Source organism: Hesperophylax consimilis, chromosome 3 (assembly GCF_061612785.1).
Source record: "Hesperophylax consimilis isolate HC1 chromosome 3, BYU_Hcon_1.0, whole genome shotgun sequence".
NCBI lineage: Eukaryota > Metazoa > Arthropoda > Insecta > Trichoptera > Limnephilidae > Hesperophylax > Hesperophylax consimilis.
In genome coordinates this window covers 36,026,698-36,050,488 of record NC_142838.1, presented here as the reverse complement: position 1 = coordinate 36,050,488, position 23,791 = coordinate 36,026,698, and the positions used below count along the sequence as shown (strand labels likewise).

The 23,791-nt window shown below is 36.0% G+C and overlaps 1 protein-coding gene across 6 annotated transcripts in view; it reads left to right on the top strand.

Moving 5' to 3' along the window:
* Nucleotides 1-23,791, top strand: part of LOC149425361 (oxysterol-binding protein-related protein 1) — an 80,771-nt gene that overhangs the window by 37,632 nt on the left and 19,348 nt on the right. For 3 of the 6 annotated variants that reach the window (XM_089650583.1, XM_089650582.1, XM_089650587.1), the window contains exons 2-3: nt 1,988-2,184; nt 23,237-23,457. In XM_089650583.1, coding sequence (XP_089506709.1) covers nt 2,132-2,184; nt 23,237-23,457 — 274 coding nt within the window. In that variant the 5' untranslated portion in view covers nt 1,988-2,131. Of the gene's footprint in view, nt 1-1,891; nt 2,185-23,236; nt 23,458-23,791 lie in introns of all 6 variants that reach the window. The other 3 variants (XM_089650585.1, XM_089650584.1, XM_089650588.1) reach the window with 3 other exon arrangements.

Sequence of the window (23,791 nt, the reverse complement as noted above, 5' to 3'; positions counted from 1 at the left end):
CCCGCTTGATATTAGTTATCCTTATATAGGTATGTTGTTATCAGTGGCGGCTTGTTACTTTTGAGTCTGATAGGGTGCTAAGTTTGACAAATTCGACATTATTGGTGTTGTTTAGTCCAAACATTTTTTTTTCGAAAATTCGATTTTTCGTATGAAGATTTTCAGGAAATTTGAGTTTTGCCGTGCGCCGCAGGGATTTCCTGAAAATCTCCATACAAAAAACCAAAATTCGAAAAAAAAATCGTTTTCGGGTAACAACATCAATAGTGCTATTTTTCGTAATATTAGCACTCTAGTACACCTAAAAGTCACGAGCCGACGAACAAAAAAAATATTTTTTTTCCACTTAAGTATTTAAAAAAAAAAAATCGCACCTTGCGCCACAATATGAAGTATGTCAAAAAAATACAAATAAATAGTAGTATTACCTGTGTGTAAGGATAGAACGGCCAACTTTATGATTCCAGAGATAGCCTCATTTTTAATGTCAGCGCCATACAATTTTTTCTTAAAAAAATTATAACTCCTTCATTTGTACACGCAATTGCTTCGTACGACATTTTATAGCATAGTAATGATCAGCAGAATCCATTTCTAGCCAAAAAAAATACCCTTGAAAATTCAAGTCTCTATGTCTATGAAAGGCGATTTTCAGCCCACTGTGCGCCGCCCGCAGCCAGGTACAGGCTGACCAAGATTTCACCCCTCTTTTCAATAAATAATCATCTTGTAAATTAAAATTTCAAATCGATGTGATGCGAAAGTAGATATCCTTTGCTCGATGAAGGTCTTCTGAAGTTTTGTTCATTAGTCAAGCTCATTGGTCTTTTCATATTACAAATTCACTGTTCAGTTAGTTTTTTAAGGGTAACAAATAACAAGCCCGAAATCTATACATTGTCTTTAAATCTCTAGTCTCAGCTTTAATCAATTAAGAACAGAGTATAATGTTTAAATTATTATGTGTAGTGTTAGATTTCTAATAATTGACTATACCGCGAAACTCTAATAAAATATCTCGAAAAATGTAGGTAAGTAAAGTTGTTGTGAATATCTTGTATAATAACGCTGGAATCGCTTGTTGTCAGATAAGGAAACCTAAATAAATAAATAAAACCCGGAGCTGGAAGTAAATTTGCGTGTTTCTGACTTGTCTCGCGAATATAATTTCCAATAAATCTTCATTTTCAATCAAGCTTGAAGATTTAGGTTTATATTTAACAAGCTTTAAAATTACAACAAAACAGCCCTCTGTAAAATATACTACTGTGTCATAATCTGTAAGAATGTTTAACAATGATAACTTTTTATAATAATTGTAATACGGTGACAGTTTGACCTTTTTAGATTGCAAAATATATGTTTTTGGGTGTTACTTGTTGCACGTGGTAATGGAAGAATTAACAGGATTTGTCTGGTGTTAGTGTCTGTATTTAAAAAAATAAAATTGTGTGCTTTTTGTTAAAGAAGTAGAATTAATCGGCTGTTTTTTGTTGTTGTTGAAAAATGCCTGTACTAAGTAGTTCAGTTTAAAGCTTTTAGTTTGATCCTACTTCATTTACTGCTTTTGTTCATGTTCCATCGATGCTTGTATATATGTATTATGTAGTTACTCCTTGGCAGTTGCATATTTCAGATAACCAATAACTCTAAGGACTATAAACTGTGAACCAGCACCGCATTAAAATCTGAATGGTAAATAGCACAGATACACCCGATACTGTTCCATTGCAATTTGTTGCGATGTTTTAAAGTCTTCCTATTAGTAGAATTGTTTATACTATGTACGTAATTGTTCAGCGAAGTAGCAATCCTTAAACCTTACACAAGGCTTTTTTTCCATTCGATCGCTAAAGTAGAACTTTTTAATTATTATTTAACGTTTATGTAGAACTATAGAATGTATCTTAGATGCTAAATCCTCGCTAGAAAATAAAATCCGGCACTTTTGCCTTTCTAAACCTCCATGTTTCGAGTGGACTTGCAGAAGTGTGTGGTGATTAAACTGCCGTGACCACTGTGATCAGTGTTGTTGTTGTTGGGAATCGGGAAGTGATAGCGGTGGTGTTGGTGTTCTGTAGCATGGTGAACTAGAGGCAGTGTCTGGACCACATCCCGCGAGCGCGGGAACATGGATTCTAAGCCACATGACAAGAATGACCTCGACAATGACCACGAATTCAGGTATGTGTTGTAGTCACGTCTTTCATTTATATTTTAGTGTAACAGAGAATGATTTCAAAATCAAACAGCGCATGATGCTGATATTGCGTATTTAGAGATGTGGAGATCTCATAGCTGGCTGCATGGAACATAGAACAATAACACTTCATCCATAAAATAACACATTGCGTCAGTTTTTGATCAAAAGGCACAAATTATAACCTCATATCAATTTGCAAATTCACAGAAGTTTAAGAACGAACTAGACTTTTTAGATCAAAGATTTTGAAAATATAAATTGTAAAATAATTTTTTATTAAAAATTGTAATTACGAAAGAGATTTTAGTTATTTCTAAAATTCTTTATACTTACCCACTTTTTTGTATGAAATAAACCATAATATTTTTGTAATTATGTTAAATAAATGCATATTTATCTTATCTTATACACTGTGGAGAATCCAAAGATTGATTATCGTGGATTACTTATGTAATGTTTTTGTACTTGCTACAGGTTCATCAATTAATCGACATTATACAACTACAAGAGCTGTATCACGGGTATCAATGTGGTTTCTTTATACATTGTGCCCTTTAAATATATAAGGGTATTACAATATTCTGGATAATTCCAAAACTAGTTTATTTTTTGCTGGAACATGTCCAATTACATTATTCAACTTTTTGCGGTGGAAGCCAAAATGCTGACGCTTGTCACTTTTATTATAATGTTAGCCGTTGACATAAGTGGAATATAATATAATGTAATTAAATTGAAATATTAAAACTTGGAATGCGAACATTTATTTTAATAGCTCACCTTACCAAAAAACAAAAATATACAAAAACACCAGCATTTTATTAGATACGTATTACAAACGTTATTGTCACCTCACTTTATTATCGTTTCATATAAAAATAATTCATTATAAAAATCGCTATTTTTATTAATGCAATACAAGTCTCATTTTTTGTTCCAAAATGCGGTCTTTGGTTTGGTAGATAGTTTCATAAAGTTAGAAATTTAAAAAAAAATCTGTGTTTAATTTTTAGATTCGAATACGAAGCGTGGTGTATTCTCTTTCTAACGCAGCTTACATAACATTTCTCACCATGGAAGTAAGTGAGACTATATGAGTTGTTCCCAAATGCGAACAAATTAGCATGAGGGGTTTGTGTTCTGTCTAATGACCAGTGGAAGTGCGTTGTTTAGCTTTGTTGCAAAGTATCTAAAATCTAGCCCTTTTCATAAAAAACTTAATTGTGGATTTGAGGCCATCGACATAATGAGTTTGGGGGGCATGTTTTGAAAGACCTTAAATATTTATAAACTGGTTTCGGTTGAGATGCATAATGAGTACATCATACTGTGACTTGAAATTGAATTCCTCTATAATACGTTAAATTATACATAAATAAAAGTTCAATTTTCAAAATTGGAACTGATAGGTGTATATCATATCAGACAATATAAAAGAGGTACCAACATTATTGAATTAATTAATAATTCTTTACTTGCAATGTGCTTTGGTTTTTTTTTTCAGTTTTACCAGATTTACATTGCGGGTCATTCCATAAAAACATAGTTTTGTTTAAAAATTTACGCTTGGAGAAAATACAACTTTGCACGCAGAGGACACTATATTAAAAACACTCCATGTTTCATCATTTACAGAAGCTATTTTATCTTCCATTACTATATACATTGTTACATTTATTAGATCTCTGCACACACAAAGACAGAGGATTTCTCTAATCATGTTAAAAAATATATATTATTTTGTTTTAAAGAAAATTGAAAAATATATATTAATGCATTTGTTTTTAAAAGCAAGATTCACAAATCGTACAATTATCAGTACCTAGAGAAATATTAGTAGTAAGCATAAAAAATATTAATTAATCTTATTAACCTTAACACAGGCTTGTCCTTGTGAGTTTAAAAATTCTAACGTAAAAAAAGATACAATGTAAAGAAACAATAAATAAATAAATCTTTTGTCGGTGACAATTATTTACGATATGTTGTTGCATTTAACCTTTCATCTTCTTTTTACAACCATTCAAACGAGCTGTACCTAAAAAGAGGTGACTTATTTTGACAACAGAATTTCGCAAAAAAGCTAATCAAAGAATTTGATTATTTCTTCTCGTATAGATCAGTACTTGTGTATTTAAATGATTGTGAAATGTAAACCATAAATCTTTGTTTAAATCGAATTTCCACTGCTTCCGTTCAAATAATATAACATAGTCACCGCCAGTGGCGTGCAATGAGCGAGTGGTGGCGGCGGCTGTATCCTGTGGGTGGCTGTGTAGGGGTGGCACATTATCCCGCTACCACTCCACACTCCAGAGTGAAGTGGGGGTGGCGGATGTAGATGACATCGATCGAGGCAAGCCATCCTCCCAAACCATCAAGCGGATCTGCTCGAGTGTTCGCTTCAACAGGGCACGTGAATATTATTTACACTTGTACTGAAATATCAGAAATTCTACTAAAAGTACGTCTGTTTGCAGTTCTGAAAACTTTTCATTCACATGCTTAATTCCATTGATCAGAACGTAAGAACATTTGTTTTTATTTGTCTAAAACCCATACTATAGGATAGATAAGTTATTAACCTATTAAACGGTAGTTAATAATGTAGGTAGGTATCGAAACACTAAACACTATCAGAAAAAAGTTCAACTTTCAATCTGCCGTATTGTTTATTTACGTTATCAACTAATAACCACCATTATTCCCCGGCACCGCCAGAGCTTCATATGGCGTCTTATTTTATTTTTGAAATGTAAATTTTACCTTAACTTTAACAGATAGCTGTGCCAATTTTATATTTATGAGTGAATGTATGAAAGCTTTGGTTATTTACGCGAATTTTGTTCGATATGACCAGGCTATATTTTGAATTTTTCTAATTTACTTAAAAAGTGGATAATGTTGAATTTCCCTGCTCTCTTTCCTGAACCTGCACGCTACTGAATACTTGACAGGCCGCAGTAGCACCAGTCACCGTAGCACCTACCCGGCTACAACCCAGCTGGCCTTGGACTATGCTACGGGCGCGGGTGGCGCACGGCGCGTGGCGCGACCCTCTCCCACTCTAACACAACCTTCCTCACTGTCCATCTTCTACGTTCTACTCTGTGAATTTTTCTACTATTCAATTTTATTTGAAAGCGACCTACCCTCTGATGCAAAGCATGGTTCTTTACTATAATATGTTTGTACATTCACATAAACTCATACACATCATTTCATCGTGGACTTATTGCCTGATAGAATTTTCTTCAATGACACTCATTTACAGCGAAATTAAAATTATGTCGCGTCATCTTCAGCAGAGTTTCCACCATTCCGATGTGAATCGTTGCTTTAAATGGCTTTACAACATACCCAAATACAAATTAAGGGTGTCATAGTCTTACTGACTCCAGATGGTTGGGAGCATTTGGAACTCTTGTGCGGTATTTACATAAAAATGGTGTATAAAATAAAGTTAATAAAATAAATATAAACTTAATTTAAAAGGAAATCAATAGCGGTAGGTGGAAGTGAAGCATCAAGCTGATGGAATCCGAAGGGGATTATTTAATTTTGTTTTGAAGGTGGCGCGGGCGTTTAGAGGGCTTCCAATATTTTTACGAGATGCGTGACTCTTGCAGTGTGGAGAAAGGCACGAATGTTTGTGAGTGGAAGGTCGGACGCAGTGTGAAGCCAGGCTGTGAAATATTGTGAGTAGACCGTTAAGTTTTTAAAAATTAAATACGTATAACTATTTTAAGGAGTTAAATAAATGTTGTCAACTTTTTATGTTCTAATATCCGTCTTATTAAAATATCTAGGTACCCTATTTGAATGTTCATACCACCAATTCACACGCTCCACAAAACACACTAGTTAAAACTTTTTTTAGATAAGACAAAAGAGAATGCTTTAACAATTTACTCATGATACCTCCCATTAGCGCTTTAATAAACTTTTATTTTTACTTTAAAGTAAACCTTATCTTGCGCTAACCCGCCTCACCCCTTCGACCCCTGGATCTCGCAACCAACCCTGCTTAGAGCGCTCAGGGCTCACGTTCACGTGTTGCACCCACCCCGCTCTCCTCTTAGCGCTGCGGGGGGAGGGCGAGGGTTGCCCAACCACCAACCACCCACCTCGTGCCCGCATACATGAAAAACATGATTGTGCTCATAAAAGGGTACCCGCCAGGAATACAATATCTCTGATTTTTATAGCCGTCTCCGATTCGGGCCACTGATATAAATTTAACGTCGGTACATTCTCCATTAGTCACATTCCTAGTCATCATCCTTAGCTTTAACGTATACCATTATTATTATTATTATTATTGTAGTTTCTCATACTGGTGCCAAAATGGTGTGATTACTAGCATAATGGTTTTGTTCGAAATTTCTACCAATTTTTTGCTGCGTTAGCAAATAATTTTTGCGATTATATGCAATAATACTGCATTCTCGTAGTATCCCAGACGAACTGCAGTATTATTGTCGCGAGTAGATACTTGAAACAGGTAGGTTGCTTTGTTTACGATTTGAACTGCAGGTACATGATTCGGGAGTGGGTCGACCGGTTTATTATTAATTATTTAATCTGGATTATTATCGACGCCACATAAATAAAAAAGGAATAATGTTCGTTTGTTCAAAATCTTAAATCTCAGAAAGTTCTTCACCGATTGCTTTGAAATTTTGACACAACTTTGTACTTGTGACAGGTAAATTTTGACACAACTTTGTACTTGTGACAGGTAAATTTTGACACAACTTTGTACTTGTGACAGGTAAATTTTGACAAAACTTTGTACTTGTGACAGGTAAATTTTGACACAACTTTGTACTTGTGACAGGTAAATTTTGACACAACTTTGTACTTGTGACAGGTAAATTTTGACACAACTTTGTACTTGTGACAGGTAAATTTTGACACAACTTTGTACTTGTGACAGGTAAATTTTGACACAACTTTGTACTTGTGACAGGTAAATTTTGACACAACTTTGTACTTGTGACAGGTAAATTTTGACACAACTTTGTACTTGTGACAGGTAAATTTTGACACAACTTTGTACTTGTGACAGGTAAATTTTGACACAACTTTGTACTTATGACAGGTAAATTTTGACACAACTTTGTACTTGTGACAGGTAAATTTTGACACAACTTTGTACTTGTGACAGGTAAATTTTGACACAACTTTGTACTTGTGACAGGTAAATTTTGACACAACTTTGTACTTGTGACAGGTAGGTTTTTTTTTAAAACAATGTCAAAGACAAATAAAAAAAGTGGATAAAAGATTTTAAATTGTTTTAACAAACCACGGTTGAAGTTTTTCTTTTAATAAATTCATCTTTATTAATTACTTTAATACTGCCTCTAATTATTTATTTGTGCCTCCTGTTCATCAAACCGATACCAATCTTCTCAGGGAATTGAAACTGAACCATTATTTTATGTGTTTAGTCCTATGTCTATAATTTCTTCCTTAGATGTTACAAGAACGCTTTATCTATGTATTTAAGTAAGGTTTATTAATAGACTTCTGGCATGTGCTGGGCTGTGGTCAGCCAGGGTTGTGGCGTGGCTTTTACCCCGTAATTCGATTTCGTTAATATTGTATGGTATTTTCTGACCGGAGTGGGAAGACACACAGTTTAACACTGAAGGCAATTAATTATCAAGGGTCTATAAGTCGATAGCCAAGGGCCAAAGACGTTAGAATTTTTTTTTTTAAGCACCCTTTAGGATCCATTGAGGTCGATAGCTATAGTCTATATTCCCTGTAAAATCAGTGCAATATGTTGTTCCCATGCGGGAAGTAGAAAGAGGAGTGTGGCGGTTATCGATGTCGCCCGAATGCTTCCTATCGCACACAAATTCGACGAACAGAGTGAATGCCCGCCGCGCTACCCCACGGAACATTTGGGTTACCGGTGCGCCAACTTAAATTGCTCCTTGAGTTTATTAACTGATTCTACTGATTATTGTATTTACCTATGAAAGGTTATACCATTGCTTTTCCTATAGTTTCCAGTACGAATTGTACAGTATCTCGGCGTGCTTGTTGGCATTTTGAAGTTATCGCCGGAGACGTATGCCTGTCGAGCGCTGTAACCGACTGATGCCCGTTGTATCTCTCAAAGGAGAATGGACCGATGTAAGCAGGCTATACTTCGAACGCCAATGATGGCTTTATCTATATACCTCAATGTTCGGATCAGGGACCAACTACAACATTTTATGCCAGTCCACACGATTGTCTAATCACCCCCAAATGATGGTGACACATTTTTATTTATTAAACATTCTAATTTCGGTTGTTGGTGCATGGGAAGAAATGTGAAATTTTCCTGTGTAATCCATGACATTCTTCAAGTTCAATAAACTTTTAATTGTCAAAATCGGAACTACTTATTATATATCAGATAAGCGGTAAATTAGGTACCAACATTATTTTATGACTTCATTTTTATTTATTCGAAATGCGTACTCACTTTGTTAAAATATTTGACAGATGCTTAAATGAATTAATATAGTTAAGATGCGTTACTGATACAATGCGGTTAGTTTTACTGAACTAGGTCCAGTGGACATACTTTAGCGACCCTCTTTACACATACCTATTTGAATTGCTGTACTTTTTGTAAGCGGTTTTACATTTTTTGTTTGATTATTATTAATGCAACGGGTCTTGTATTTTTATAATGTCATTGTATAGATGTCGTAATTTAAAACTTAAATACTTTCAGCTTCACAAATCCTAAAATAATATTCCATTATTTTTCATGGGTCCGCGCTATTAAAAAAATAATGCTTTGTTGCTTTCTGTAAAAAATCAAGCTATGTAACTTGACTTTCCAAGATTACCACATAGAAATTTGGTTTTCTCGGAATCAAAAAAATATTAAATATTGCGAATATAAAACAAAAAAAATGTCACTTTCAGGATGAATAAAGATTGTATTGTTTTGTTAAAAAATAGGAAAATTAAAGGGCTGATCGATTTTGCTACGGTAGTGGAAAGATAGACTTGAAACGCAACATAAAACTTAATTCCCTCGGAATATCCTCTTCCTGATCTAATGGTCCCTTTTTGGCTTTTGAATAAGGTGAAATTTTAATTATTCCAATCTCGTGTTATGAATTAAGAAAATTTTACACGGTATCTTGGTAGGCGACAAAGGAGAACCTAATGAACTTTTGTTTGTCTCCACAAAATCTACACTAGTGATCCCACCGATTACAATCGTGTCAAGTAATATCTCACACCAAAATGAAATGATTTGTAACAGAAGTTCGTGGCAAGCATTTTGGCAACCGTCAGAAATTAATAGAATGAATGAATATTACACATTTCTTGGTATTCGATTCTTCAATGAGTCTTTTTGCGTTTTATTGATTATTTGGTGGTACCTGGTTTCCTTTTGCCACGTTTCATTTGAATTGGTTCTGCCATTTTTACTAATATTAGCTTTATTTAATACTACCGATAATGATGTAGCATAAAAAGCTACCCATTCAGAAAAATGTTTTTGAAATTAATGAATGGTCCACATTAAGAATTAATGGGGAAAACCACACGGAGAAAAATGACTATGGCTGATTTATTAACATCCTTTTAAAAACGTGTTGGCAAGCCATTTTCTAATAAAATATTAGCACATTCAGAATATATCGAAACACGTATTCATGCAGCTGCGCTTATTCTGATAAACATAATGACGAAAAGCAACGATATTAGATTTTTTATGAACACGTTTTCCGACATCCTCATTACACATTTGTGTTTTACCGATAGTTTGTTAGGAAATCTGTCAATTCATTCGTTAAAGGCATTTTAACAGGAATACGAGTAATTTGACCAGATTTTTAATAAATTGGCAATATTTTATATAAGTAAGCTTTCTACGTGCACCACCGCAAAAATAGCAACACATAGTAGGTACAGGAGGAACTTGGTTTCCAATAATTTACCGATAAGTAGGTACATATTTTAAATAAACAATTTTTTTCACCGAAAAACACCGTAGATTTCCGTAAGAAAATCTGTTTTCTCGGATTGAAAAAAAATTGTAATATTTGTTTCGCATTTCTCTTTACGTTAGAAGATTCTGTATTTTTTATTATTTTATTCTCGAAGGCTTTTTTACGCGATATGCCCGGGGGACATGAACATGATTGACATAATATCTATATATATATATATATATATATATATGTGTAGGAATATCTAATAAGGTTTCGGCTTAACCGTACCGTATTTCTAGAAGTATTTACTCTCTTTCCTGTATTTAGGCGTAAATCCAATTTAATTTTTGTGTTTGTTTTCTTGCCACCGTGAAAATACTTTCAGTTTTATTGGAAGAAATACTCCGTTTTTTTTCAATCGGACAAGGTAGGGTGTTACCAGTAAAAATGCCATTGTTTACAATTATTTTATGAATCTACTATGAGCTTTTGAGTCTGGTACCTGATCGAATCACTTTGATTCCGCGAAAAACCGAAATCTTTCTTTGGTTCGTAAAATAATTACCGCAATGAATAAGTTATTTAAATCCTTTTCTATACATAAACACTTTTCTGTCGTTGTACTTATATGTTTATTTGAAGTCAATTGTCTGCTGGATTTTATAGATACTGAGTATTGTTTTCACAATTGAAGTAAAAATCATGTATTGTTTCATAGTGCTTTCACACAAAGAAGTATTGAATTCCGTAAGTCTAAACTTAAACTTTAGGGTGCACAGAAATATTTATTGTAATTGATACTTTCAATATCGCTATTCAGAATCGAAACGTTGCTTGTTGCGCGTTTAGTGACCACATCTGAATAACCAGGTACTACTTAACCTTCTTCCTTACTATCCCTGGCCTCTGGCTCAGGGCAAATGTGACTAACAATTGTGCGGTAATAAAAACTTAACAAAAAATATATTTTGATGATATATCGTATTTTAATTTTATATTTGAATTTTTGAACATAAAATCATCTGATTCTGTCGTTATTTTCATAAAAAAGACATTCAAATGTAGAACCTTCATAAACGCGTGTACTGTGAAAATAATGTCACAACCCAAAACTTTTCTTATCACGGAAACCATTATTTTACACGTGGGACGCCAGTTGTCGTTCATGCCAGTTTTTCCCTTGTTATTTCCTAACAACATGTTGGTTTTTTCTACTATAATGTAAACGATAGTAATAATGTTTCACCTGTTATTTGAAATCCAAACTTCCCCTCTTCACCGTAAATTATTTACGAAAGTTTCCAACGGTATAAATAAGTTTTTATTAACAAACTTGATATTCGTTTTGGCGTTTGAAGGAAAGTCGGAGAGCCAAAGCTTTCTGGCATTTACTTGCCATAACCAAGTATCTGTATGTATTTACAGTCTTTACAAGTAAGGCTCCAAAGAATTTTTAGGCGGCTTTTGAAAAATCTTGAATATTATGAACGGGCCCCTTTTCAAAACCAGTAAATGCCTGGGTAGGTGATCACTGTACCCAATAATATTTTGTGAAAAATAATCTCAAGGCGATGCGTTATGCTACGTATACATACGCGAGCCGAACTGCTGAACTGAACCTCAACTTATGGGAAAAGAACAAAGCAACTGCAAATGGCGCGAAACGCAGCTAGCAGTTGCTTCGTTCCTAATTCGTGGTACGGTTCGCGTTTCGGTTCGCAAATGTATACGTACCCTTAGGACTGTTAGATGTTAGGTATTATCGGCGTCTTGGCGCCTTGACAATACGGCGCTTGGAGCTAAATTACGCCGGCCCTGAGGACGGGTTGTTTCACAGAATTTGAAAATTTCATCAAATTTCAAAGTTAACCCTTTAGGCTAATTTGTTCGCTTTTGGGAACAACTCGTATGGTCTCTCAGGAATCGTTGTAACTTCCTTTCTGTTGTGGTGAGAAATTCGATCTAAATGGTGTTAGAAAAAGAAAACACCACGCTTTATATTCAATTCTAGAAATTAACAGCAGAATAATTAAAAGCGGAAGAAAAACAGCAAGTTCTGTGAAAGTCCTATTCATGTCCTTTTGTTATCCAAGTACTGTGAAGCAACCGACCCATGCTGAAATATCAACAGAACTTGAATAGAACTTTCACAAAACTTGAATTTTAATTTTGAAATTTGGTGAATTGTTCAAATTTCTTTCAGGGTTGGTTTTTTTTTGTGACCGTTAATGTGTTTAGAACTTTTTAAAGCGGAGAACCGCTTTTACGTAAGGGGGCAGCTACCCTCGGTTCAAAAGTTCACGTCCCGGTAAAAATGGCAGCTGTCAAGTTGCCATTATTTCATTCGCAACCTTTATCTGAAGTGGTCGCTAGGAGAGAAAGGTGCTCGTGGGAGTCCACTGAAAATTTTCAGCGTTCCGTTTTGTGAATAATATTTTCCACTTAAAAACTCATTATTTTAGATTGTTGTGTTTTTTGTGCCAACATAATTATCAGAATGATAATGTCCCGCCTCGCAATCTTCTTAATGTACCCCGCACAGATGCCAGGATGATCTCTTTTCACCCTAAAGGCACGCCAAACAAAACACTATTCATCTCACTCTTTATTTTTTTTAAAACAAATGAAAGGCACTGCTTTTGCTGATAAAAATGTTCTTTCAGTTTTCTGAGAAGGATTGTTTCAAGAATAGGGGAAAAATTTTATCACTATTCTTAGTATTTGCTTGCGGATTTAAAAAATATATTTTATCTTGTAACTAGAGCAGACCCGTCAAAAACCACGGGATACTCTATCGCTTGTCTGAATTATTCACACAATCAGATCCAATTTTGAAAATGACACTTAAATTCAAATCGTATTTGATTTAATTGAGCTATATTTCACGGGGAGGCACAAACAACTGAAATTAGAATGTTTGATGATTTGTTTTTATTATGAAAACTTTAAAATCAAACTCTTAGGACGGGTTGTTTCGAAGAATTTGAACAATTCATCAAATTTCAACGCTAATTTTCCAGTTATGCGAAAGATTTTTCAAGTTCTGTTTTTATTTCAGTTCTGTCAAGCAAATAACCTATAATGATATATTAACAGAACTTGAATAGGACTTTCACAGAACCCGGAAATGAACGTTGAAATTTGACAAATTGTTCAAATTCTCTGAAACAACCCGTCCTTAATAATTATTAAATTAGCACTTAAATTACGTCGATAGCATAAATAATCCAAATTTTGTTATTGGTGCGTGGGACAATAAATTTTGCTATGGAGTTTTCGTTCAATTTCAACACCGTTCGGAAATTTGAAATATGCCACCCCCTCCCCCCACCTCCCTTACCATACACTCTGCGAGGTAAACAGATCATGATCACATTAAAGCTCTGTGGATTTTCGACAATTTCATAGCGAATTTTCCGCGGAACCTTTAATATCATAATATCAACATCTGGGTGATTCCATCGGGACATAAAAATACCTGCCTACATATTATAATATAAATGAATATAAACAGGGGGATATAGGGAGTGGTTGTGGGGCGGAATCACAGGCGAGTGACCCATTCAGGCTGTTTCGGAGGAAGAAGGGGGTGGGGCGGGGTGGTGAGGCGCCGCTCGATATTCCCTAGGACCAGGAGAAAGAGAATACCCCAGTTACAGTCAGCTGGTTCACGTTATATGCTTAACCCTTTCATCGCCGCCCTTTTACCACACGGAGAAAACTTACTGATAAAAAATTGTCCTTACCCGGTTAAAAACTGGTTTGCAGGCCCTTAACGAATGAATTGGTGACCAGATAACTCATCAAAATGACAATTAAACACACCTATTAAAAGTGTTATAAAGTTACGAAAAGTCATGAAACAAAAACTTTATATCACCTTTTAAAGGTGTGTTGAATTGTCATTTTGAGGAGTTATCATGGAACCTAAAGTATTAGTAAAATACCAATGAATTGTCACGATGTCGGAACAAGTGTTTATAAAAATCCTAACATTTTCTCAATTCGTCATTATATATTTTTAAGACAAACTCAGGTGCATTAACACGATGTTATTATGAATTTACTAAAAAAATATCAGTAAGCGTCCTGCAGTCCCCTTTTTAACCGGATTACCAATAATTTGAAGAAATTTAAAATAAATCAGCAACTCTTATTTTTTCCGTGCAAAGTTTTGAGTATGGAGGAAATGGAACGGACAGTGATTGGGAAAATATCGAAGATGGTTGTTTGTTTATTTTTATAAATATTTTCTATCGTTTCCAGTGTAACATGAATAAATTTAAAGATAAAAAATTATTATTCAAAAACTTAAAATAATTCTGGTTACCAGTCCAAACAAGACCGCCGAAACGTAAACTGTTATTATATTTGCGGTACCTATTTGTCGCGGGAATAAGGATTGCAATCTAGCAAAAAAGGGCGCCATGGGGAATATCCTTCATGAACGATAAGCTAAATACTGGGCTATTTGCTACACAAATTTTTATCTTCATGTTCCTACGGAAGAACACTGGTATAGGAAGGGTTAAAGCCAACATTTCGTCAACGAGATAATGAACAACGGTTACCCAACTTGAACACTCAGGCGATATTCTAAAATAAGATTTGAATAATAATAAAGCCATGGAGAGGCAGGAGTAACATTTTATCCTCATTATATTAGGTTTATTTCACAATTTCACGAAAAACTGACGATTCTCTAAAGGTTGAATGGTATTTATATTCGCACAAGTCAAATTTTAAGCGGCCTCATTCAACTCGTGGCATAGAAATGGCACGCTTTCGTGAATCTGGCATCAAATTGGCCAAATTCCAGACTTTTCCGTCGCTTCTCTTCAGTTTCACTTTCCCTCCCCCACCCTAAGAACTTGAGCCTGAAACCCCTGCTCTTGTGTAGGTAGCTACTGTGTAGTTAGGTACCTAGCACCCAGTAAGTAGGTACCTGCCTATTGTGTGAAAAATTTGTATGGCTCCTTATAATAGTTTCGTAACAACGTTATAATATTTTCGTCCGGACTTAAATATTGTTATTTAATTATCTTTCATGGACAGCACTTACAACAGAAATCATATAAGACTTTGGTTTGATATTTTTTAAAAGGAAATGTGTAGTAGATATCTCATTGTTAGTATTTGAATCCATTTCTGAATGAAAATCTGAGGAAAACCTTTTTTTTTCAAAGAAATCAAAGATTCATTGCAATGAAAGCTTTATTTCATAATTACGTTGTGCTTCACGGACTTAACTATTATTTATGATTTTGACAGCCTTATGTGGTTTAATACAATTTGCTTGGATTTTGTGGTATTGAGCCCTGTTGCGGCTTCCTTCTACCACTTGAGCCAAATATTTCGGACAGCTATGACTTGTAGTGTCTATAATTTGTCATGTGCATATAACACTACTCAATACTTCAACAGTTAAACAAAATAAAAATGTCATAAATAATTATTATGAACTTCTGGATCACATTTTTATTGCTCTTTAGCGGTAGCTACTAGAAGGTTCGGGAAAGTTCATACATGTAACCCGCATCGCCTTAGAAGATACTAGTGCAACATCGTATCATAAACTATCTTCTAACGACTTACGAGTAGGTAGATGTGCCGTCAAGGTGCCTAAGTCAGTCAGTCAAGTCAGTACCATACGTGCGGCAAGCGACAACTGAGACGGACGCCGCGTCCCGCTCCTACGCCACGCACCCGCTACGCCGTGCTTTGCACGACCTTAAACGAGAGGCTAAACATTATCACCGACTCTGCAGGATTACAACAGCGCCTTGGCCTTGTGATATCTTCCCTGGCCTGCGCCCCCACGCGCCTTGGCTCTGCGACATCTTCGCGGGCCTATATCTCCCGCGCAGCGAGCTCATCTGCCGACCAGGTCAATCTACCTTTGGCTCTCTTACTTTACACTGGAGTACCAGGAAGACTCAACGTCTTCCCCAGTGGTGGAAATCTACAAGTCCGGTCTCCGGTAACGTGGTGTCGAGCAACCGACTTCATCGCTTCGACCACTCCACCACCATCATCTCCGCTTACATCTGGTGTCGATCTTCGACATAGGGAATTCGCCGCTGACTACATCTACCGACGAGGTTGTCGATCTTCGACCACCAACTGCGTGAGCTCGGTCCGGAGTCATCTCAACACTACGCTGACTCAATAAACGCTGTAACCTCACAACCACTTTCATTCGTCTCCTTACCACATTCCCAAAGCTCCATTGGCCTCAATTAATAATACCTATATTTAAGGTAAAACGTTCCCGATGGCGGTGTCCCATCGACATTAGTTGCATATTAGTTAATACCAGTAGTTTTGTGAACAATAGAACTCGAGTCCAAAAAAGTATCTTTCTAATTTTCTCTTATTTTAAATCAAAACAAAAATTTCTCCTAAAGTCATAAGTAGGTATTTAAATACCTACCTACTTAGTTATAAACCATATGTAAATATTTATAACTAGGAGTTTTTCTAAAGAAACAACACATCTCAATGACAATCTTTTTTCAAACTTTCTTTAGGCCCGTAGGTATTTGCCCTTAGGCATCAAAATATACACTTAGGGCGTGAGCACACAGAGAGCGGTCAGAGTTCTGCGTTCTAGTGACCGTTGACCGCTCAAGAGTTCCAACGCACACAAGCGGCGTTCAAATTCTCGCGTTCTAGTTTCGTTTGGGTCTTTGCATATGCAACATGTCACTAGAAAGTTCATCATCCGTGAAAATATATTGCTCTTGTGGAGCTTAACAGCTTCTAAAAAGAAAATAAAGTATTGTGTGCACCCAATCAACACAACGCGAGAAGAACAAGGCGAATTTACTAATAATAAAATTTACTTAAAATTTAAATTTACTAGTAGCAATTTCAAACCAAGCTTCGACTTTTTTTTCGCGTTTTTTATAATTTACATCACTTAAATCGTATAACAAACTCCTTCCCCTAACCAATTCAATTAACTTTTCTGTGTTTGTAACCTCAAACATCGCGGCGTTCTGGCGTTCTCTGCCTCGGCGGCAAAAGAACTCTTAGAACGCGGCGTTCCGTTTTGACCGCCGCGGTCTGAGTGCCCGCTGTGTGCGTTGTTGTTATAGTATCAGTACATTCTAATGAACGCCGAACGCGGAACTCGGAACTCCTGACCGCTCTCTGTGTGCTCACGCCCTAACAGATAAAAACCCGGTTTCTTGCTGCTAGGCCCTGCAAGCGGCTTTTTGATGGGCATCGCCCGATTTAGTCATCTTCCCTGATAGTAGAGTTTTGCCCCTTTGTATGTACAGCAGCAATTATTATAATGTGTGCAAAAACTTTCTTGTCACATAGTAACCTATTCAATTTTCCATCCAAATAAAAACATTTGTGAATGTAGACCTCAAATTTTCGATTTTTATAAAAACCGAAAGGAACCGATTCCAAAAATAGCCGGTTCCTTGGAAAAATAATATCACACTTAATAGCACACCTACTGCGTGGCGGGTCGGATCGAGAAAGACTAATTGAGGGAGAACTTTTGACCTCTCCAGCCGGACTCTCTCTCTCTCGACCCATCGCCTTACACCGCAGTGGTAGGGATGGATTCATATGTCCGTCACTCCTGGACACATGGACTCCCAGATTCCTACCCACCCCTCATAACTTTTCCTTCCCAGAACTTTCTCTCCTTCCTTTCCCTAAATATGACATAGGCCCTGAGGGAATTTTTTCCTTAGGGCCTTCTGTACGGAGTTAATGAAAAAAATTACGTGCCGATAAAATGCCAAGCGGTCGAGTTAAAACAGGACTTCGCATAGCTGGGCACCCCATATATGCACCCCATTTTAAGCGTGTGCTCGTGTTGATATCGTTTTTGTTTTGAAAATTTGATCGCTTAAAAATATTTTAGATGCTTTAAATCGGAGGTTCCCAAACTTTTTTGCCCCGTAGACCTTGCCAATTTTTTTTCCGTAGCCCCCCTGGCTGCCGAATATTGAATTTTCCTAAAACTATTAACGTCCCATGTGATAATCTACATAAACTACATAATAATATGTAGTTTATGGTATATTTATACCGTTGATATTAAATAAATAATCGTTTATTTTTTCGTAAAAAGATTCCCTTCCTTTACCTGTCCAACAACCGGGTGGCGATATAGTATTATAGCGTCCTCTGTCTTTGCATTATGCAGACAGGGGCGCTCTTGTGAAGTATTACACCAAATGAAAATGAAGCAGGATAAGCAACGGGAATTTCTTTCTGTAGCTAGCCCTACAGAACTGCCCCTTAAGTTCTTTGTCAGTGCTTATTCCGGTCATGTCACATGATTTCCGATTCTCCGACGTTCCATTTTCATAGTCAAAATGTCCTCAAACTTAGTTTTGAAGTCTGTGTGAAGTACATTTAAATGTTGAACGTCAGTATTACCCTGGACGTTTTTCAAAAACAAGTTGGGGATCTAGGAAAATTCGCGGCTTCCGATGTGCAATGTTTTGCTTCAATATATTAATTCTGACGAGATGAACGTATAACTCTGTTTATATACCTCAATAAACAACTTTACGAAATATAAAAATACAAATATCAAATAAGTAATTTCTCAGTCTATTATTTGTATTACGTAAACTGTGTTATTTGTGTTAGGTGTATTGTGTCATTTACGGAACTCCTAAATGTTGACTTGAGGTAAATGGGGGTCGGCTCGTATGTACCCCCATTTGAATCTTGTGGACCCCTAAATTATTTTCTCGCTGACATGGACTCCCAGCAAGCCGATATCGACCCCTGGGGGTCCATATAGACCACTTTGGGAACCTCTGCTTTTGATACATTCGAATAGAACACATCTTGGCCTTCAAAATAATGGAGCTTTTGTTCTACAGTCTTTTTGTAAGCCCAGAAAAGTATTAAGAAGTATCAGGCTTCTAAAAACTTCTTTAATGTTCAAAATCTCCTACTTACGAAACCCTTTTCCTTTATGATTTTATTGTATAATGTGGCTATTAAGTTCTTTAGAAAATATTCGTAAAAAATTTAAATATTTGTACCTGAACTTCGCAAAATAAAATAAGAGACACTTTTTTACGGTGTTTTTTTCATGCATAAATCAAAACAGGCGGCTGGTGTTAAGCGGGAATTCAAACCTTATCGCCATCACCGTTTCCAGTACTTTGAACGATATTGACGGCATTGCCGAAATTAATTTATTTATTTTGAAAAGATACATTACATTATATGGAAGGAAGCTTTTGACTGTCCAACTAGGAAGGTTTCCCGTGCAACAAAGTGTATGTCGAGTGTCCGCCCTGAAAAGTACCCACACTTCTTGAAATACTTATACGGCTCGAAACCCAGTTCAGCAATTTTACGGCCATTCTTGTAAATGTCGGATTTTCTTAGAGATAATACAATTTGGTTTTGAAACAACATTTGCTACGTAATCCTATTTGTCTATTGTTTTCTATTCTCTATATCAAGATTTATTTATATCAGCAAACTACCAAACACTCAACCCTTTTGGGGTTTATACGTATTGTGCACGAATGTGTATATTTTTACTTTTCCGTCAGTGCGAGTATCGTGTAGGTTTTGTACAGGTAATATTACCCCGCAAGATAATGTTTGCACACGCAACGGGGATGCTGACTGTTGCGTGTGTGGTTGTTGGTAACTACCTATTACTACCCACTAGTGGCAGAAAGCGGGAAGCCAGGTAGAGGTAAGAGAACGCATTTAAAATCGAATCGTAAATTCGCGAAAACATCTTTAATGTAATCCAATTTTACGTAAAACCGCCCCCAGAGGGCTAAGGTGGGAGGGGCTGTGTTTCATAACACCCCTACATTTGGCATTTACGCCACTTGAATTCCAGTTTCCTCGCATTTCTTTGCCCCAGTCGCACGCTTACAACTGTTTATCCATAGACGTAATTCCAAAACTGATTCATATTCTGAATACTTTGAATTTGGCGTGTTTTTCGTAAATTTGGCTATAGATTTCTCGTCAAACTGCGCGTTCTATCAGTTCTATTCAAATCACTTTTATTTATTTTTAACGGTACCATTTTCATTTGATCTAATTTCCTCTGCGTCCTTGTTCTTGAAACTGGTTTAATTCTTATGTAAAGTAACTTCTTCGTCTCTTGCTGCAACTTGAAAGTTCATGCGACAGCTTTGAATTTCAGTTTTCTATTGAATCATGAATCATGACCCATTGAACCATACACCGAATTTATGACTCTTAATTATTATTTTTAATTAATGTTTGGAATCTTTTAGTATTCACTATAAAATAATAATGACGCCACGGAAAACTGTGTCACGTCAGGTAAGATTTAAAAGTTCCCAATTTTTGTAATAACTGCTGGCTAATTTTGCTTGGTACTTTTGGTTAGCGAGAGTTATATTATTATGCATTAGGTATAACCTGAAACAAAACAGCCTTTCTCAATTTTTGTCGTGTTTCGAATTTGAAATGTGTTGTTAGAGCGGGTTGTTTTTCTTTTCGTTATGTTATTTCGGGGAATTTCGCAGTTTTCATCGCGTGATTCTAATTCTTTTAGCGTGTTGCCAACCTTTTGAACGTGTATAATATTCATTATTATACCCATGGTTAGTTGCGTATTCGGTTCTTCATAATACTTAATACAACATTATAAAACACACTTTAGTAATATGTTTAGTTTGTTTCAATTAGCCCGGAAACTTATGATATTATTCTGAAAATGCCTCGACAGTAACGTCTTGAAAATATTGAAATTTCTCATTAGCGTTAATTATGAATATTCGTATGATGGTGTATCTACCTACAACCTAAATACGCTTACTCGAAATGTGGACGTACGCCCACACATTTACCACGTACGAGTATTAATTACATAAGAATATGCTCTGTCTAATTACGGCAAATTTATGATATTCCCTTGCAAACTTTTTAGTGAGGTTAGGTTAGTTCTTCTATAATAATAATTTTAAGCTTGAGAATAATGAAAATGCTATTTGAAGGCTTTCATTAATTGGGAGTAGTGGGATTAGCTAACACGAATGAGAGAACATTCAAGGTGAATAATAAATACTGCTAAAGCGATATTCGGCGAATTTCCCTTTTTATGGATTTCAATAGAAAATTAATTTTCACTCACATATTCAGTCTATTGTTTTCATTTGATATACTAACTCCCAGCATCAAATAAGCTACCGTATTCAAGGATGCCCGCTCCTTGTTACTAATTATTTATTCAGCATAAACATCTGATTTGTGGTTACTTTGTTGGTAAAACCAACAAAATACTTGTAAATTCGAGGAATCTATTTGTTGTTGTCTATGATTTCAATTTATTCCAATATTATTCTAAAATACCATAATATAGCTATTTTTTATACGAAGAGGTTCTCCTCGTTTCCGTTAGTAAACTTCATATACCTACTTTCTTACGTTTAAAATAAATAAAAAAAAATATGATTCAAATTTAATGTTTGCGATTGGAGAATACATCTTTCCGCTCAGTTCAACTTTAGATATAAAGATCTAAAGTATATTATCTCACTAAACGCCAAATGATTTAGTTCTTGAAAAATTCTCTGTGAGATTGTGATCAGTCGCAACTTCGTTTTTGATCAACGGATTCAAATTTCTTCAGAATTATTGTTTTTTTAAGGTCGAATAATACAGGTCCTCTCAAATTTTCGAATGCATAATAAATTATTTTTTATGCGAAATGATAAATAATGGCATTGAAACAACAAATCCAGACTATATTTAACTAACATTTATTTGGTTGTTCACAGCTTGGATATCTCGAGGAAATGGGTCTTAAATAATTGGCAACCATGAAAGTATTTTTACCTACTTTTTCTCAATAATCTTTTTTCATCTTCTTGTGGAGATAGGCCATGACCATTTTAGGGGTGTCACGTTATTATATAACATAAATGAGAGAAAGGACTTTAATTTCGATCCAGTCTCAAGTTCCTCATTTTCCTATAATCCTGCCTTTCTTAATAAAACAAGTCGAGGGAAGTGACATTTTTCATCTTTGAGAGTGTGGTTAGGATGAACTGTAAAAATGATCAAAAGCACGATGAGTGATTTAATTGTTTAGGCATTATTTGACTTATCTATGTAACAGCGGTATAAATAATAAAAGTGTCGAATCATTGTAATAATCGATTGATTCTTCTAATTATACGCTCATATTTATTATGTGGACGATGTCAATATACTTATGTCCTATATTCTTGATGTATTGTGGTTGTTAACATTGTTTGTGTTCTGGAATAACACGATTGATCGGTTTGAAGGTGAATATTCAAAATAGGTCTCTATGTTAGGCTTAGGTACTTCCCTCGGCATATTGAACCTTGACACAGTTGAGAAAGGGGCTGAATGTATAGAAGACCTCGTGTGTTCGTGTCAATGCATGATATTGTTATCGTACATGTTTTGCTCATCTTTTTATTTATAATTTAGGCCAAATTCGTACATGATATGGAACATCCTGGCTCGTATGGAAAGTCCACCACATTTACTACAGGGAAAGGTCTCTTTTAAGTAATAAGTCCGCCATTCAACGGGGAAAGGCCTCTACTAGGTAATAAGTCCGCCATAACACAATAAAACGTATATGCTAAATAATAAGTTCGCACTACCACAGGGAAAGGTTTCTGCTTGGTGATAAGTCCGTCATGCAACAGGGAGAAGTCTATTTATGTATGTAATAAGTCCGCCATACCATAGAAAAAGGCCTCTGCTAATAAGTCATCCATACTACACGGAAACATTTCTGCTAGGTAATGAGTCCGCTATACCACGGGAGAGGTCTCTGCTAGGTAATAAGTTCGCAATACCAATCGGAAAGGTCTCTGCTAGGTAATGAGTCCGCCATACCACTACCACAAGAAAAGCCTCTCATGGAGGAAGAAAATTACACCAAAAGTTCACAACAATCACAACACATCTGCCAAGTGTTATTAATGTTATCTATGAATACGGTCTAATAATGTAGTATGATAACCGTCCATTTAGTAAATATGTAAAATGATGACGATGGTTTTATGTAGGTACTTATGTATGTTGTTCTGTTTGCCCCCAGGAGCTCGCTGCCCGTGCCCATGTTCAGCCGAAATGACTTCTCGCTGTGGTCCGTGCTGAAGAACTGTATAGGCAAGGAGCTGAGCAAGATCACGATGCCGGTGGTGTTCAACGAGCCACTCTCCTTCCTGCAGCGCATGCTCGAGTACCTGGAGTACGCCAAGCTGCTGCGTCTGGCTGCCGAGCAGGAGGACCCCGTCATGCGCATGCGCTACATTGCAGGTAGGTTCACGCTCATCATCTCATCACCCCATCAGCTAAACCTCGATCTCGGAACCCCTGAAAAAACCCACACAGATATTTCACAGGTTATTTTTGAGTACGTAATTCATATTATACAATCCCCACGAACATCCCCATTACCTAGTTCCTGAACTTGCAGTGATCACAATATAAAAATGACTGGGATAGTAAATTTGCGAAATCGTAATTTTTATTATGTAAATAGCGCACTAGAGTCCCGACTATTACCTGGTAATTGGAGCCAGTGAGTTTGTGGCATCCCCAAGTCAGGCTGTTAGACTGGAGGGTATGGGGGAGAAACGAGATTGGGAAG